At 37.6% G+C, this 19,681-nt stretch overlaps 1 protein-coding gene across 1 annotated transcript in view; it reads right to left on the bottom strand.

Annotated features, from left to right (window-relative positions):
• The window catches only part of LOC134846563 (cadherin-23-like), a 181,846-nt gene that overhangs the window by 145,972 nt on the left and 16,193 nt on the right, over nucleotides 1-19,681 (bottom strand). Inside the window, exons 6-11 of the mRNA XM_063863946.1 lie at nucleotides 16,068-16,228; nucleotides 15,804-15,934; nucleotides 15,384-15,550; nucleotides 14,311-15,006; nucleotides 13,856-13,988; nucleotides 13,409-13,506 (exon numbers count right to left, since the gene is read on the bottom strand). Of these exons, the coding sequence (XP_063720016.1) occupies nucleotides 13,409-13,506; nucleotides 13,856-13,988; nucleotides 14,311-15,006; nucleotides 15,384-15,550; nucleotides 15,804-15,934; nucleotides 16,068-16,228 (1,386 nt within the window). The remainder of the gene's footprint in view (nucleotides 1-13,408; nucleotides 13,507-13,855; nucleotides 13,989-14,310; nucleotides 15,007-15,383; nucleotides 15,551-15,803; nucleotides 15,935-16,067; nucleotides 16,229-19,681) is intronic.

The raw sequence follows: 19,681 nt of genomic DNA, 5'->3' as shown, positions 1-19,681 counted from the left end.
CAACTCTAACATACAATAACATGTTTCAAACTTTTCTTTAACCCGGTTGGAAAGGAATCATATACTAAACAAAACTAACCAACGCAGCTTACTAAATACCACAAATCATAGAATAACAGCATGACTAAGAAAAGGAAACCAACGGTACCCAAACCGGATTAACCCAGTTTAAAACTGGATAATTTATTCTTTTGAAGACTATTATAAAGTCTAAGAAAGAAATAATAAAACACAAAAAAGTCGAAAGACAAACCCATACCACAAACAATTTGATTTTTGAAAAAAGGACACAACCAACGAAACATAAGAAAAACCACAACAAACCCAACATAAAACGTTGTCACATAACAGGACCCCTCACAAAAACCGCATGAAATCATACTCCCACTCCTGGCCTAACCCACCAGGAAGGACGTCCTGAGCATGCTCTATAGCCGGCCTAACCCACCGCGCTACATCCACGCTTTGTGACCACACCACTATTTTTAATAAGAGCTACTCAAGTGTGAGTAACTCTTCAAAATAACCGAACTAAAACAAAAAGCTTTTGTGAAAACAACTAACAAAAATCATTATTAAAAAATATTAAACTAATAAAAGTTTTATAAAATGTAAAATCACATGATGCAATATATAGATCAGAATACAACACCAAGGACGAACATCAAAAGACAAGACGACCTCACTACACTCGAGAGAGAATGACCAACTACAATCGATATGCCGCTCACAATCACAACTCAAAGGATTTAGAGTACGACTTGACTTCGCAGAAAAGGACTTCATTGAACTAGACCAATGACCACCTCGATGTTCAAGTATACGTACAGATCCGAGTAACCAGGCATCCCCTCCACGCACAATCTCCACGCCATTCCCAAGCTAGATCAGACACAAAGGAAGTTCTCCCCTAAGAACAGAAAAACCTGACATAGCCAACCATTCTGAAATCAGAATTGATTTTGTTGCAGAGACTCAGTCGTTGTCACAAGAAGAAGCGGAAGAAAATTATGATGTTCGCCAAATACCAACGTCCATCATCCACCCTTGAATTACAGAAGAACTGTTCTAAAAAACTCTGTAAAACCCGGATGGGTGGAACCTGATCTAAACTATATTTTATGATTGGATAAATTAAATGTTTTACCAATGTAAAGTATTTAATATTAACCAATCATGATCCATCTAACTAACAACCCACTTATTTGTAAGTGCTGAAGTTACTTGTAATTTCAGCACCAGAGAGATTTGAATTTAACTTAGAAATTAGTTGGACTCTCCCGAGCACTTCAGCAGCCGCAATAAACCAGTATACCCTAGATCTATTGAGCCTAGCAGAGACTAGTTAAACAACCTGAGACTAGATAGTATAAGAGTAAGATTAGGATCGGTATTAGACTAAGAAGTTGCACGAATCTATCCGGCCGAAAATAAGATAGCGTGACGAGCAGACGGTGTACCCTATCCGAAATTACTCTATGAGTTATACATTCCAGGCATAACTCAGTAGCCAGAAAAAAATGTTCTGTTAGCGTCTGGACTCTCGATCTCAAGAAACCACTTGACCCGAGGAACAAATTCGTTGTAACAATGTTATGTAAAAAAGCAACACCTGCTATAACAATTTTTAATTTACCTCGTTTTGTGTATGTTTAAAGTGTGTAGAATCAACGTTTATCTCGTTTCGATTGAGCGTTGAATTGGTATTAATTTTTTGCTCAGAAACTGTTTTTTTTTCAGAAAGTTAGATAAAAATAAACAGTTTGTGTACAGAAAACACAAGAAAATAGGTTTCTTTATCTGTATGAAATATCTATCCGGTTTAGAAACTTTTCTTGCAGGTTTTGTTACGTGCAAAGTGGGAATTTAGAATGATAGTGGAAATATGTTCTACATTTCACACTGATATTTTAGCAAATAAATTTTATGTCAATTTCCCATTTTTCGGTTTTTAGACTGTTTTATCTGTAGACTCAATTTCTGGTCCCCATAATACTGACAGCGTTTTCACTCAGAAATGGTATTTGAGTTAAGAATATTTGAGCAGAACGTAGAAAAGATACATTGTGAATGCTAGCTTGAATTGCATAATAAATTACATCCAATTACAATTTTTATACAGTATGTTCAGATTCTTTATAGCTTTCAGCTTAAGTGTTTCTCCGTTAAGTGAGTGTACTGAAAAACTGGCTAGTCATATTCCGAGAACTCTTTCCAGTGCACTTTTGACCGGCCTCCTCGGACGCTTTTGCTGTAGCAGATGGTAGAAATAAGACCCACAATTCCCCCAAACAGGAGAAGAGCGACTTGGAAGTAGATGGCGGATTCAAATCCAAGGTTCTGAAGCACCACTCCCCCAGAGATGGCGTTTCCGAGGATCCTGCCGACCATGATGTTGATGAGGACCCACGCGGACACTATAGCACGACAGGAGGACAAGTCGTATTTGTTCCTATCCATGTGTGCCTCAACCAGGTCATTGATGACGTAGAAGCCTGTTACGTAACCGGTGCAGTAACACCACCCAATGAGACACAGACAAAACATGACCAGATACTTGTGATGTAACTGGTCCACCTCGCAACCTTGGCCAATCAGAGCGAATCCAATCACGCCTAGGTAGGGCCCAGTCAAGTACAACACCCATTTGAAGTTATTTCGAGCAAAACAGCCAACTATGGGTGAAATGAGGACGGAGAAAAGAGCAGTTATGATGAAATAGAGAGCCGCGTGTTCCTGGTCAATGTCGTACAACTCAGTTAGGAAAGGACTCAAGAACACTCCGAGGAATCCAACGGTAGACGCGGATGCCATGAAAGGAAAACTGGCCACTACTATAATGGGATAGGTACAAAGTGAGAACACAGACATCTTTTTCAACTCGGGGGTGTCCGAAAGAAGAGGTGAGTTTTCTCCACCCAGGACAGTCGGTTGGTTTCTGTTTCCATCCAAGTTTTTGGATTCGTTCGTGTTGTTTTTTGGTCCGTTTTCGTCTTCCTCTTTGTCTGCGAGTTCGGAGTAGCCCATTGGGTCTGACTCAGAGTAAGGAGGAGGGAAGTCATTGTCCGTGTCATCATTATCATCTTCATCATGTGACTCCACGAGGTTTTTATTCTCTAAAGTTCTCGCCTCTTCTGCGTCGACCATAATGAAAATAGCAAAGAAGGCCATTGTCACTTTGACTAATCCAGGCACCACAAAGGGAAGAGCGAACCCCTTCCACGTGTAGAGTAAGCTACCCAAGGCTGGACCGAACACGATGCCGATTGCGAAGACATTTTCCACATAACTGGCAATGGTAGTTCTCTGGGTGGGATACCAACTTATGGACATGGGGACGAATGTGAACCAGGCAAGCGAAGTTCCAACTCCCATAAGGAGTCTGAGGATGAAACAGCCGACGAAGAAGCGTGCTTTCACAGTGACGAACTCCATGCACCCGAAAAACACTCCGCAGAACCCATGGATGAAAAGAGCAAAAATGAAGAAGGACTTGAGGTCTTTCACTTGAAGTCTCTGGGGAATTGCGAGGCACGAAATCACACTGGCGAAGTCGTAGGCAGCAGAAATACATCCGGTAGATGTGCTGGATAGTCCCTTCTCCTCCATCGCCAGAAGAGGAAAAAAGGGTCCCATCTGGGATGCGATTAATCCAGCAAGAAGGAAAAAGAAAACGCCATACAGGTATGAAAACAGTTTAAGCTTTCTGTCTCTGTCGGCCGGACAGCAGCCAGATGATCCGTCCAATGAAGTCTGGCTGACATCTGCATCCGTGTCCGAGTCCATGTTTTAAGTCTCGGGGTCTGTTTCCGAGTTAATTTGGACGAAGTTATGAGTAAAAAAATTAAGTTAACGTTTAGATTGTATTAATGTGTGGTATGTAAACCAACACCAGTTCATTTTCAGCCGAAGCTAATAATCAGTACAGTACGCTTTGTCTATTCAGTTTGATAATTCTTTTTTCTTCTGGTCTATGTACTTTGAAGCGTTCAAGATGGTAAAAACCAGCAACAGTAAGCATGGCAATTTAAACAAAAAAAAGTTTGAACGATGTGAAAATATCAAAAACCACGTATGTATTCGAGTTTATATATAACTGCAAAACGTGCTTTTTACTTAATTTGGCCAATTTCTGTATTTTTGTAACGCACAGATGCGAAAGGTCAGTCAGCGGTGCGTCAGGAGAACTGAATTGAAAACGATCCAAGAAACAGAAATTCAAACTAGCCATTCAAAATAGTCGCGTTTCCTTATCGATATTCACTAAATTCGTTTTTCAAAAAAAGATGCTGGGCTAAATCAATATTTCATAATTGTTTTCCTTGTTTTAGAACTACATCTTTTTTAAAGACAACAGTAATAAAAAAGCTAACAAAGTGAGATTAACACAGATAGTTGAAACTAATGTTAGACAGGGTAAAATTTTTTTTAAACTAAGACTAGTTTAAAAGAAGGTTCGAAATAAGTTGCAAGACAGCTAACTATAGTTTGCAACTTGCTGTTTAAAATTGAATCAAGGAGAAGTTAACGAATAAGAACAATGACCCAAATAGTTCAAATCCAAAAGGCGAGGCGCCATTTAAGCATTTGGCAGGTATGTCCAAATGACTTTTATACACAAAATTAACTTCAAGCTTATTATGAAAAGATGGAAATTTTCCGAAAGCTAGGGATGTTCAGATTATACATCACCAATAGCATACTAACTATCCCTTTTGCCCAAGAAAGGTGAACCTTGGCCGAAAGTGAGGTAGCTTTTTAAGATTGACGTATCGTCAAAACTAGCATAGTAAAACGAAAACGTTTTCGAGGTTCAGTATGGTTTGTATTGGAGCTAGATTAGCCATTAAAGAAGCAAAATCCATACAATTATGGAGTTATTTAAGACCTAACAAGTAATCAGTTTTCACAAAAATTGCGTTTTGCATCAAGTTAAGTGGTATGAAGATTCAGATTGCAAAAACTAACTAAAAATTTTCATGGGAGTGTCACAGTTTGTTTCCCCGGCTCAATTACTAGCTATCCATTCTTGGTCTGATTTAGTGGTGTCCAGAGTCCGTTCTCTCAGCTGTGATGAGTTTGAGCCAGTAAGGTATACGCAGTAAGGTCTTTTTTAGAAGAAGAAAAGTTTTTAAAGTCGAGTAGTGTTCTCCCGGTCTATCATCGGATAGCGCAATCAGTTTTGTGATTACCCTTTTTCAGAGCAGGTAAGACGGTTACCTGTTTGTCAATGGTCTCACGTTGTACCGAAAACGAGTGTCAGATACTTTCCTGGGTCGCGTTGACTTTACTTGGGAATACGCTCCCGGAATAATCTCCATACACAGAAAATGCTTATCATACAATTCCATACATCAAGTGTATGGAGAAATTGCTTGACATACAATTTTCATACTTTTTAGGAAAATAATAGAAAAAAAATAAACCATTTCTGCGGCTTTTTGAGAACAGTTGAACAGACTGGTGGCAAAAAAAAACTGAATTTAAGTTTTTTTTTGGAAAAATGTTTACCATACAATTTCCATATACGACACAAAAAATTTTCCAAGTAATTTTGAAAGTTTGCCTCAAATTTTTCTATGACTTTTCTAGAGCGCAAATAAAATTTTTCTAGAGCGCAAAACATATTTTTTCCGAAAAAAGTTTTTGCATGCAAAATTTAATTTTTTGTCTGCATAACATAGTCCTGGATACGATAAAAATGGCTTGTTTCTTTTAACTTAATTTTTTCCTTCAAAAACGCAGAAAAATTCTATTTCTTTTGTATGGCGTGTTCATGATTGCCTTGAACATTGTCTGATATTTTGAAATTTCACAAATTTAAAAAAATCATCATTGAAAAATTTTGGCAAAAATTTAAAGTTTGTTAGTTTTGTTATATCAATTGTGAAAGTCGTTGTAAATGTATTAACGTCCAGCTTCGGTGCTTTGAGTAACCAAGGTCTTCGTCACTTGTGTTTGGTTGCAAGCACAACCGAAAAGTTTTTCAGAAAATAAATTTAGAAACAAAAAACAGCTTTTTGGTTTATGGAGAAAACACCTCTTATACAATTTTCATTTATGAGAAAAAGTTTATTATAGAGTTTTCATATAATTTTCTGTACGTAGGGAATTGTATGAAATTGTATGAAAAAAAATTCCCAGTTATGAAAACTGTATGATAAGCATTTTTGGTCAACCTGGGCTTGTTGTTCAAGCATTCCTGCGCGTTTGGTACTCGTTGAACTTTATAAGTTTCGGTTCTATCGGAAATTGCTCAATGTGAAATGGCCCACTCCTCGATTATTCTCCTCTACTACAGCATGTGTTTTCGGTTTATCGTTGTCGACTGTTTTGACTTTGATAACTTTTGGTGGATTAAAAGTTTTTCCGATTTAGTTCTCTTGAAAGTGGTGTTTTTTCAGAGATCTTTGAGTAAAACACAGATCGCTTGCTTCGTCGTCTGACACTGTTTAATGTTGACTTAAAGATATCCCACTGGGATGCGTCAACATCTAGCGAATTTTGGATTTGTATGAGGTTTCTCGATTGGTTAGCTTTATTTTCTGCCCCTATCGGAACACGCAAACCTTTCCTCTAAACTTTAATTTGAATTCATAGGGCGAGACTTTTTTCATAAAAAGTACAAGACTAGCTAGCCAAGTCTATTTGCATTTTGTATTGGTTAAACTCTCCGATTGACACATTCAATAATAGCTTCAGCTTATTTCCGTGGTGTGAGAAAACTGTTTTAATTCAATTTGATCAAGTTCACTTCCTAGTTACCATCTGCAGAAAAAATGTAAAATTGTTTGTTGGTTTTGTTATATCAATTGTTAAAGTCGTTGTAAATGTATTACCGTCCAGCTTCGGTGCTTTGAGTAATCAAGGTCTTCGTCACTTGTGTTTGGTTGCAAGCACAACCGAAAAATTTTTAAGAAAATAAATTTAGAAACAAAAAACAGAATTTTGGTTTATGGAGAAAACACCTATTATACAATTTCCATTTATGAGAAAAAGTTTCTTATAGAGTTTTCATACAATTTTCTGTACGTATGGAATTGTATGAAATTGTATGGAAAAACAATCCCAGTTATGAGAATTGTATGATAAGCATTTTTGGTCAACCCGGGCTTGTTGTTTAAGCATTCCTACGCGTTTGGTACTCGTGGAAATTTATAAGTTTCGGTTCTATCGGAAATTGCTCAATGTGAAATGGCCCACTCCTCAATTATTCTCCTCTACTACAGCATGTGCTTTTGGTTTATCGTTGTCGACTGTTTTGACATTGATAACTTTTGGTGGAATAAAAGTTTTTCCGATTTAGTTCTCTTGAACGTGGTGTTTTTTCTTAGATCTTTGAGTAAAACACAGATCGCTTGCTTCGTCGTCTGACACTGTTTAATGATGACTTAAAGATAATCCACTGGGATGCGTCAACATCTAGCCAATTTTGGATTTGTCTGAGGTATCTCGATTGGTTAGCTTTATTTTCTGCCCCTATCGGAACACGCAAACCTTTCCTCTAAACTTTAACTTGAATTCATAGGGCGAGACTTTTTTCATAAAAAAACACAAGATTAGCTAGCCGAGTCTATTTGCATTTTGTATTGGTTAAACTCTCCGATTGACACATTCAATAATAGCTGCGGCTTATTTCCGTGGTGTGAGAAAATGGTTTTAATTCAATTTGATCAAGTTCACTTCATTGTTACCATTTGCAGATAAAAATTAAAATTGGAGTTTTTCCGAGGAGTGTCTTGATAGGGCTGTTGTTCCAGGGGATTGACTTTGATAAAACATTTTATTGTATATTCTAGCCGAATTTCTACAGTGTTTGGCGAAATGTCCCGTTCGGCCGCAGTAGTTGCAACTTCTGTCTCTCGCTGGGCATGAGGTAAGGTTAACTTTCTTGAATTGTTGACCGCAGTCTTGACAATTTTGACTCTCAACAATGTTCAATCTTGGCTTGATTTGTACCTGATGTGATGTTTGTAGAAAAATTTTAGGAAATTATTTTACATATTGCTGGTGAAACCTTCTGCCTTTTTTATGGACTGGGACATACGCTAGCACATTCTCTGGAAGTAGATATTCAATGCACTGCTTCGGTTGTATCTCAACATTGCTGCTGAAGATGAAATTGTTCCTTACTATTTCAACTCCCAACTTTAATGAGTTTTTACAAGTGATGTCTGATCATTCTGTCCGCGACCAAAAAAAATATAACGGTCGTTTGTTAGAACCTAGTTAGAAGGTAGTCTTCATTAGCTCTCAAAACTCGAACGCGATATTGGCTTTTTAAATCAGTTTACCTGATATTTTGGGAACAAAGCATTTCTGAAATTCTTTTCCTAAAGCCAGGTATAGATGGATTTTAACTGTTTTCTATGTCCTCTAAACGTAAGCTGTTGTCTTTTGCATTGTTATTGGCTTTTTGCATTGGTTACTCTTCGCTATACGTCAAAATCGCTCGTTTTTTATTTCTTTTTTTTTTCCAACTGATAGGCTTGGTTCGCGGTCGTATCCGGAGTGTTTGTCAGTTTGTGTATGACCGGTGGGTTTTCTAAGTCTTCGATGTGAACTGAATCTTTTGCGATAAATGCTACTTGGAACTTTTCGCAATCTTGGTAAACTTCGTCCGATTAGATAATCCAAAAAATCTAGTACTCGTTCCAATTGTTAGACTATATCATGTTGAAAGGTGTGATTAATCTAAATGCTTGAAACTTATCTAAGACAGGGTAAAACTGTTTTGAACTGACATTTCTTTGAAAGATGGAGCTTGGTTTAAAAAAGGACTTTTCCCAAGAACCTCAGTGGACTTTTAAACTAAGATTAGTTCAAAAGGAATTTCAACATAACAAATAACATCATAAAACAGTAACTAAACTAATTCTAGTTGAAAATTTGCTGTTCACTAATGATATTTGAAAAAGTAAACCAATTCTAACAATGATCGAAATCATTCTTATCCAATAGGCCATGCGCTTTTGACAGGGGTGTCTAAATATCCCATAAAAACAAATTTGACTTCAAAGTTGGTACATACAACTTATGAGTTTGTCACCGTTAAGAACAAGACTAGAAATTGAAACGTTATATAGAAGAAAACTTGAGAAACCGTTGGCAAAAGATTTTTAAAATAATTTTCGAGAAACTGTTTTGAGTTTGGGATTGATATTGTTGTATTTAATTCATTTAGAGAGAAAAAAACAAACGATGACTTATTCATTTGTTCAAAGTATTTTTTTTCCGACCGTGAAAAATTAGGAGAAATTTTGTATTCATGTAGGTTTCAGATAGTTTTTTTTTCTTTATTTTCCACGCAAAAACAAGTAACAGAAATAATTATTTGAATGTGTCGACTGATATATAATTTCAAAGCTCTGTGCGCTAAAATTAGAACTAAAGATTCAAAAATTTTCAAAAAGTTTCGAAAAAACCCGATTTAAAATTTTATTTAAAGTTGAAGTAGGAGCAACTAAAGCAATCGTGGGGAAAAAAGGAAAACTAGTTGGAAGAACTTTTTTTGCCCTTTTTGGAAAATGACAGTGATTTGTTTCGTTTGACTTATTTTTGTTCATTTTTTCAGGACAACTGTAGTCAATTCAGCCTAATTTAAAAAATTTTCTGCAAATTTGGGTTGTTGTTTCTTCAGAATTTGCTATCTTGCACAGAAAACAATACTAATTTGAAGAAAGAAAAGTATAATTTTCTTTACGTTTTTAAAATTACGGTCGGAAAATTCGGAGCTATTTGCACTGAAACCAGTCATCCTTGTTGACAAAATGCAAATGTTTAATTTTCAAGCAAGCAATTAAAACGGTTTAAAATATGTCCAGCTGATTTAAAAGGTTGAATTGAAAATGAAAATGGAGGGGAATTTTGTATTCGCGTGTTTTATTTTTCCCCCGTTTTGTGATGTTTTCCTTGCATATTGTCTGTTTAAATAAATTATCCAAAGTGGAGTGACATATGATATACAAGTGTTTTCAGTCGTGACTCGAAAGAAATTACAAAAAATTCGAAATTATTTTCTTATGTCTTTCGAATCATGACTAAAAGTGCTTGCATATGATAAGTCGCTCCATTTTGCGTAGAAAACATCACAAAACGGGGCGAACATAAAACACACGCGAATAAAAAGTTTCTCTCCATTTTCTTTGGTTTTCAAAAAACTACACAAATTTTTTTAAAAATTCTTGTATTTTTCAAAAAGACACAGCAACCGGTTATCCTTGTTTCAAATTAAATTTTATGTTTTCCAAATCTTGGCAGACAACTGATTTGCAGGAAAAATAAAAAGGAATGATAATGAAAATTGATTTTAATACATGCGACTTTTGATACATGCATTTTTTTGAAACATTTGAAGCCGGCTTTCCAGGGATGAAAAGGAGAAGGAAAAAGTTACATATGATAGATTGAATGTACCGACAAATGCACCATTGGTTAAGATAGCCGGTAATTGATATCAAAAGCGGTTGATTCTAACTAATGGTTGATTGTATAGCATCAAATTTTTCACCAAAATTTTTTTTCGATTAAACAAATCAATCGGAGAAGTTTTTCAGAAAGTTTTGATAACTCGAACTATTTGAAAAAATGAGATTTTTTTAGTACGCTCTTTAAAACCATAAGACTTCGAACATTTTGAAAAATTTTAATTAAAAGGTAAAACTTTTTTGCTTTTCTGGCAAGCTAATCAGTAAATGGAACTTTTTGCTTGCATTGAATAATAAACAGAGAATTTCGATAGGAACCTTATTTCAATCAGAAAAAATGTGAGGCAAGACGTTGATCCAATTTGATCTGATTGCTTGAAACAGTTCATCAAAATTTTAATTTTTATTAAAACTATCCGGAGAGGAAACTTGGAAATAAAATTCGCCGAATTATCCTTGGTCCAAGCTAGTCGAAATTTTTCTCTTATTATTTCGAATAGCTTGAACTGAATTACGGACTGCATCAGATAACAAAAAAATGAACAAAAATTTTATAAAAATTGTACTTAAAAACATCTCGCTGACATTGACAGCTCGTGTTGAAGAATGATTTCAGTAAAGCAAGCAAATATTAGCGTCTGAAATAATTCTATAAGTAACTGCTCAGATTAGCATCAAATGCCTATAAAAGAATTTTCAGCGAAAAATTCAAGAAAGTACAAGGAACTCCGGTTTTTGTGCAAGCAATACAGAAAGCTCCGACCATAATCTTGAAAATTTACAATTGTTTTTCCAAATCTGTGTCATTTTTTTTATATGGTGTAATAATTAGATCTAAAAAAAAACAAAAAAAAGTATGCGAATATGAATATCAATTTTAAAAACGCCAATTTCGAACCAGTATCTGTAGAAAAATGATCAGAAACAAAAACAACAAAAATCGAAATTTTTGATTACCAAAATTGTACTAAAAATTTTTAAAACTAATTTTACCGGAGTATAACTTTACTTGAGTAAACTTTTACGGCTTAAATTAAGCTTATATAAGCTGGTGTAAGCCTGCAAACCTTAGTTTGACAAACCTTACACAATTGAAAGGATTTTATTGTGATATCTCACACGATTCTTTCTGATGATTATTAGTGGTAATCGAGTTTGCGTAGAAAACAAAAAAAAAGAAGAAAAAAATTGAAACACACTCAAATACCAAACGTCTCCACATTTTTTAAATGGCCGAATTAAATATAAATTAAATCGGTTAACAATATTAGCTTGATTTGGTGTGCTTGTAGACATTTCAGATATTAACAAAAGCTTTCAAATATAAAACTTCAGATGTGATCAATTTTTTTTAGCTTTTAGCCTTGTCAAAAATTTGGAATTTTTTTTAAATATTGAAAGAAAATGCTTGAAGAAAATTTCACACCAACATTATCCAGCCTTCGAGATGAATTTCTAAAAAAAAATTTATTTTAAAAAAAATTGAAATAAATGAAAATCAAGCTCCAAATGTTTGGCTAATTTTGAAAGTTTTTTCAAGAATTTTCTTGAAAATCTGAATTCATTACGAGCAGCTCTAATATACAAAAAATATTAGAACAGTATTCAATTTCAAATCAGTTAAACAGCATGCTTAAAGCATTCAACGTTGTACAACTCATGTAAAATTTTCGAACCAAGCTGTTTAGTTGATTTGAATTTGAATACTGTTTTTTGTATGGTAAAGCCGCTCCCAAAAATTTCAATTTTTCAAGAAAAAAATTATCTGAAAAAAACTTCAAAATTGTCCAATTAATTGAAGACTTGATTTTCAATTATCTTGAGTTTTTTTCTAACAAAGTTTTCTAAACAAAAACTGATCTCGAAGGCTAGATAATGTGATGAAAAAAAATTTGAGCCAGCATTTTCTTCAGATAATTAATGAAAAATTCCAAATTATTCACAAGGCTCGAACTGATTCTTAAATATGTAGAGTTTGCGAGTACGCAACTCAAGCAAAAAAAACTGAATAATTCTGTTGAATTATTTAACCAAAATTGAAAAATTCGTGCAAGGAACAGCAGCAATGAAAGTTTAAAATTGTCAAATTGATTGTGAAGATGTGAAAGTGAACCTAAAAAAAGGTTTTTTTTGAGTAAGTAATGAAACGATGAAACTATGAAACATATCAATTTGAAAACAATATATGATTATAATTATTGATTATTAAAACTTTATCTGAAAAACTTTTAGAGCAAGCAATGCAAGCTGTAACACTCCAAAAATTGATCATTTTTGAATTTTGAAATATTTAGAAAAAAAAACGTCTGAAATTCTAAACTTTCACAAGATAGAATTAAAACTTAAAAACAAAGCATAGTTTGCTTAGCTTTTTCCAGTTTTGTCGGTTGTCGGTTTAAATTCTTGGTTGCTTTTAACTAACCGGCTCTAATTTTCGAAAACATTCATCGCCTCCTTGGGCAAGCTCACAACACGTTATCGCGACTGCAGCGGTCACTAACAGTGACTATCTAATTGGTCAGAAAAAGATTTTTTTTTGCGAGCGGTAGAAAAATGTTGGATGTTTTATAGATGTTTTTTGGATGTTTGCAAAACTTTGCATTACGAGGCCAAACTGGGCACTGGATAGGCGCACAATTACGTGTCTGCATGTTCGTGGATTTCATTGACAAATCTCTAAACATGTGAAGTTTTTGTCGGAACGATCAAAGAAAGTGGAAGAACAAAAAAAGAACAAAGGGAGCGTCCTTCTTGCGGAATCCGCTTACAAGGCACAAAATGCACAGTTTGGCCTCGTAATGTGTTTTTCGGATGTTTCTTATATCGGATATTTGCACTGTTGCTTTTTTTGGCCAATCCTCAGTTCGAACTAATCGAACATATGAGTGAAGAATAAACTAGGAGAGAGAGAGAGAGAGAGTGCTTGTGCGTGTTGTGTGTGTTGGGGGGGGGGGGGGGGTAGGGATATAACGGACACGTACAGTTATGATGTAGGTGGTGTCTGCTGCCTGGTCTATGTCGAACTGTCTCCTCAGTCTGATCTCCCCACTTTTCCGTCCAATCGACACATACGACTCATCTGGCAGAACGACACAACTAACATCACTATCCACGAATGCATATTCAACCAAAGCTCCAATATACTTTGGTTACAAAACTCAAGGGGGGGGGGGGGGTGCGTTATGGCTGCTCAATGAGTTATGGATTTGAGCTCAAAATTTTCAGCAATGCCCAGAAAAACTTATCGCTGTCCTGCTGAAGATTTTGGCACATTTTCTGTTTTCTGAGATACAAGAGAGAAAAGAAAACATTTTGATCTGATATTCTCAAATGGCTTAAAGTTCCTCCCCCCCCCCCCCCTTACCCGCTCCCGCGTAAGTCGAGACTGAATCTACTCCTTGTTAGTATATGGTCTGTATTTGATGTACCTGCTCCGAACCCACTCTGCACACTGTGTATGTAGTAGAAGACGGAGTCCGCCCCTGTCTCCCCCGAGGGAAAGTCCGCGTCTGTGGCTGAGACGGTGCTGATCAAAGTGTCCGTGGCAGTACTCTCGTCTATCTACACTCGACATATTTATTCAATGAGAGAACGAACAACCTGCTGCTGTGGAAATAGCCAAGGGTGACTTGCACAATATAAGACTAGCGCAAAAATTTGGAGAATTGGAAGAAAAAATCATTTCTTTTTGTTCTTTTCTCATATCTTTTATTGTCTCTTAGTTATCCTATGCATCAGATATGAATTGAAGTTGAGCTCTAAATTAGTTAATAATTTAGTCTTCGAGTGATCCTACTGATATTTTCATCACATTTTACAGTTTCTACTGATCATATCGCTAGAAAGAACTTCAAAAGGGATGATTTGTCTGTTCACAACTGACTGAGGGTGATGCTGGAGTGGCTGCCAGGACAGGTGTGATGTCATTGGCAGTGATGATGTCCACCCACACGTATGTCGTCACAGTGTTAGCACCATCTGTCACCTGAATGGTCACTTTGTACGAGTCAGCATTCATAGTGTCCGGGTCAGGACTGGCTGCCAGTGCCAGGGTGCATGAGGTAGAACAGGCGGCCATGGAGAAGAGGGCGTCATCTGGGGTCTGGGCAGTCATGGTTGTCACAATGGTTCCCGTAGTGTCCCGGTCTGACACTGTGAATGTCATCAGGTTCCCAGCTACAGCACCTGCACTGATCTGCAAGTAGTCTGTCAGTCCATGGACCACAGGACGCTCGTCATTAGTGTCTGTGATTGTGATTGTCAATGTCTCACTCTGGCCTGTCGGGATATTGGGGTAGACATTGGTGGGAGTGTCTCGGACGACTTGGACTGTGAGCACGAATTGAGAATGTAGTTCGTAGTCTATCTGCTCTGTGAGACATAGTTCCCCCGTGAGTGGGTTCATGATGAAGGGGTCGTCCGAGGGAGAGAAGGACCAGAAGTGGTCGAAGTCTGTCTCTGTGTCGGAGAAGGTCATGAGTGTCTTGGTGTCCTTGCACGTTCCCACTGTATCTGACTCTGCGAACGAGGTACTTCCAGCTGACAGACTCATCGTGCCTCCGTCGTCATACGGTTCAACCTAAAGTAACAACGCAAAAACTCAATCAGTGTGAAACTGTGCATCCACGGCATCCCTTTTTCGCTGTTAGAAACGCATTTATTGCCATTTGTTCCAGTTTGATAGCTGCGTCTCCAAAATAGAGATATCGAGGCTCTGAAAAATATGTTTCTGCTTTCTTATGAAACAGTTCTTGCATTGGAATACCAGTTTCTGTTGCATTTTATAAAAATTTTCCATTTTTCATTTTTTCATTGAGTTGGATCCAACTGCTACATATAAGCTGCTTTGGCGGTCTGAACCATGACTCTTTTTCCATTTCCATAGTAAACTAATATAGATGATGTCTATTTTTGTGGTTGGAGGAGAAGAAATAGGATGAAAGAGTGTGCGTGTACCTCCACCACAACTTGTACAGTGGCAGTGTTCACAGTGCCGGGGGTGTCTGCCCAGTCGGTGACCTCGAGGGAGAAGCAGAAGGTACTCCCCCCACAGTCAGTGGCATCCCGCTCTATCGAAGTGTACTCTATCTCACACGCTCCCACAAAGTCTGTCACTCGGTACCCTGTCATGGTACATTTATATTTTAAACAAGAGTTAATTGCTAAAAAGGATCCATTTTAGAAACCCATTTTTAGATGACCGTGACCCTAAACTTACCCTAATTTACCATAATGTGGCCCAATCGGAAGTACTTGACTAACTTGAACAGATAAACATAGTAAAATTATTAAAACGACTTTAGTGTTGATCCCGTTATCAAGAAATCAAGGACAGTTTTGACGCTTACTAGATTTAATACATGCTAGAGTGTGTACCTGTGGCGCTGGCGAGTGAGAATGCTGCGTTTGCTGAGACTAGACTGCAGCCAGGCTGGAAGTCTTGTTTGTCTGGGTCCATGCACTCAATCCTGGTCAGACTGCCGGAGGCACCATCCTGCACCACAAATCTAACACACATAGATAGTCTAACCACATTAAAACAAAAGATGACTTCATTGTTGAAATTATTTTTAAAGCTGTCTTCTAACTTTGCTGTTTTCTTTTATTTTTAGACTACTTTATGCTGATTTGGTGCTGTACCTGACGAGGGAGGAGAAGCAGACGACTGGCTGGTCGTTGAGGTTGGCCACGGACACTGCCACCCGCATCTCACTGTACTCCCCGGCTGCACTGTCCAGTGAGTTGGCGTCATTCATCCGATCACTCACCCTCAGATAAACTTCCAGCTCACGCATACTCGGCTGATGCACAAACACACACAATCCAATATTACTTAACCGAAACAAAACATATCCCGGCTATTCTCAGGACAGATAGTCCAAGTGTTACAAACATCCGACCCATCGAAAGCTTTAGGCTATCCACAAATCTTACTAAAGGGTCACTGTTTTCTTTCATATTCTTAAAACCAAGTTTCGATTCGCTACTATAATTATCTATCATTCAGTGGTTTTCTCATGAGGGATTTCCCATTGTGCACATACGTAAGAAAATCAAGATCTTGATTTAATGTGCACAAATATAAAATAGCGGCCATCTCTGCGCAAAGAAAGAAACGAAAAAGAGAGAAAGATATAAGAAAGAACTAAATTCAAGCTAATTGAGTTAGGACCGAGTTGGTTAACTCATAGAGTAATTTCGGATAGGGTACACCGTCTGCTCGTCACGCTATCTTATTTTCGGCCGGATAGATTCGTGCAACTTCTTAGTCTAATACCGATCCTAATCTTACTCTTATACTATCTAGTCTCAGGTTGTTTAACTAGTCTCTGCTAGGCTCAATAGATCTAGGGTATACTGGTTTATTGCGGCTGCTGAAGTGCTCGGGAGAGTCCAACTAATTTCTAAGTTAAATTCAAATCTCTCTGGTGCTGAAATTACAAGTAACTTCAGCACTTACAAATAAGTGGGTTGTTAGTTAGATGGATCATGATTGGTTAATATTAAATACTTTACATTGGTAAAATATCTAAATTATCCAATCATAAAATGTAGTCTAGATCAGGTTCCATAATAGACAAATATTGGTCCTTGGAAAATTCAAAACATTCAAAAATATCTATCAGCGAGCACAATTAAGAGAGCTAGACTGAGAGGGCATGAAATATGTCTGCTCATGAGTTACCATGAGAATGTATATCAGTTCAATCAAGCAACACTTATTTTTAGACGAATTATTGAAGAAACAGCTGATATAGAGCAAAAACAAAAGAGAAGACTTAATGCTCCCTTTTGCAAAAATCACTAATAGTGTACAGTTTCATATCTTATAACAAGTTTGACTCTTGTCTACTGGTGTTTAGCATGCCTCCTCTTCGGTCTCAATTAAATAGTCAAACAAAAAAAAAGAAAAAAACATCAGAAAAGTGCTGAGTGTGGAATGATAAAAGACAGTTGTTAAACAAGAATCAATTCTCCTTGTTTATGTTTATAGTAATGTAAATAATATAGATAGTTTAGTATTTAGATTATGTCATGACAATGAAATAAATACAACTTAAATCTTTCATAAGTTGCAGAAGAATGAATGAGAACTTATGTGTTAAAACTAGAACGGATTGGCAGGTCGGTCACTACCTTGATAGACAAAGGCGAGTTTAGCACAGATAGCTAGCACAAGAGTAATAACATTATGATCTCTAAACTACGCCGTACCACATTTCCCCCTCTCGGGAAAATTCGAACAACGTTCGAATTTCTTTACTATGACAAAGAAAAATTTAGTATAAATCTTACATACGAGAACAATGCGTAATGTAACAGGTAACCCTGGGAGTTTTAAAAGTTTTGACTGATGTGACATTGTAGATATGCTACAGAAAGTTTTAAAGTTTAACTGGGCTGAAGGCATCATCAATTTATTTATCGGCCCGACGCATAGGGTGGTCGGAGTGGCTTTTTGTAGGAAAACGGGTGAATCTCCTATACACAATCCCTGAATTATCGGGAGGAACTTCCCGAGACTGCCCTGCTTGATAGGAACGATCTGACGTAGCCTCTACAAAACGGACCTTCTTGTCCGGCGAAGCAGGTGTTGACGGAGGTGTGGATACTGACTGAGAGTCAATGACATTCACGGAATGTCGCATGGGACTACCATAAAACGTAGTCTGCTTTTTCCGTCGTGAGGAGGCCCGCGACGAATTTGAAGAGGAGGATACATTTCCATCCGGTTCGGTCAGGATGACGGGAACATCTTGGGAGAGAAGACCCGATGCTGCCGTAGTTGGTTGAATTCCTTCTTGGGATTTCGGAATTGACGATTCATCGTCAGAGGAGATAGGGATAAGATCTGTACGTACTGGAACTGGAATCTTTGCTGGAGTCGGCGATTTTGGAATGATGCTGATAGGAACTTCCGTACCTTGATTGCCAGACGTAGAAGAGGAAGCGGTTAAGTCTACCACTGGGGTAGAGTGTTGTGGGAAAGGAATATTCCGCACACCTGGAGCCTCAGAGATTGCAACTTCTCTTGGCCTAGACGACCCTGGTAGCACCATTTGGCCACGCGGAGGGGTATGTGAGCTTGTCACAGATGGAAACTTTGAACGGGTGGGCACGTGTACTGTTTTCGCTGTGATACACTGGCGGGAACTTGACTGTTTGAGTGGCCTGTTATCTTCAGATGAAGATGGTGACGATGACACAATCGGGCGTTTCTGCCCCTTCTTGACCGGAGTTTGTTGTTTTCCTGAAAAACTTAGATTGGTTGACTTAAGGCGTACTGCCAGATGATTTCTTCTAATCACCTTTCCTTTATCGGTAATATATTTAGACCCAGTAACCCGCACGATTATGCCCTTAAAAGGTTTGAAAAGTTCTTTGCCGGACTTCCTATTGAGAAATTTCCTAAATATTTCGACTTTATTTGGCTCGTTCAATACTAAGTAATCCAAATTACGTTTTGTCACCGACGGGCGAATCTGATCCATTTGCATTTGGTTCCTGAATCTGAGGGTACCGGCTGACAAGTTTGATCGAAGAGTGGCTGCGAGGACTTGGTTTCTTTCCGTTAAGGTCTTCAGTGTTTTGACTCCCTCCTGATGTGATAATGACCTTTTCAAAGTTAGCCACTGATTGGCTGAGTGTGCCAAGCTCTCTAGTGCACGGTAGTGGGGTGTGTCTGCGACTGAATCAGTAGTTCCACCAAAATGTGGAGACACCGTTGGGCTTTACTGCCCTTTCCTTACCACTTTGATACTAGGTCGGCTGTCACACTGCTCCCGACGCTGTTCAGGTGTTAATAAGTCCCGTGCCAACTGTTGATTATCTAAATGAACTCCCGAAGATAAGCGCTCAGCCGCAATAGATAGCTCCGTATTCGGAGGACGGCCAAAATGAAGTTCAAAAGGTGAAACACCAGTAACAGAATTTTTCGTAATTCGGATGTCTTCAATAATATTCCGAAGAGTATCTTGGACATTTGAAAAATCCGAACTCAGCCGTGAGGCGCCCAACCTACGTTTAATCGTTTGGATCGACCTTTCTACTAAACCGCAACCACGATGGTCCCCCACAGGACAGAAAAAATGAGCAATATTTTTATCTAGACAAAATTGTTGCACTAATTTGTTCTTAAAACCAGAGTACTGGTCTGTTTTGATAGATTTGGGGATACTATGTTGTTGTATATACGATTTAAGAAATTTAATAATCTTCCGTCCTCCCGTGGAACGCGTGATCATAGCCGACGG

Source organism: Symsagittifera roscoffensis, chromosome 5 (assembly GCF_963678635.1).
Source record: "Symsagittifera roscoffensis chromosome 5, txSymRosc1.1, whole genome shotgun sequence".
NCBI classification, from domain to species: Eukaryota; Metazoa; Xenacoelomorpha; order Acoela; family Convolutidae; genus Symsagittifera; species Symsagittifera roscoffensis.
Note: the sequence above shows the minus strand (reverse complement) of the source record. Positions and strands in the feature narration are given on the sequence as shown.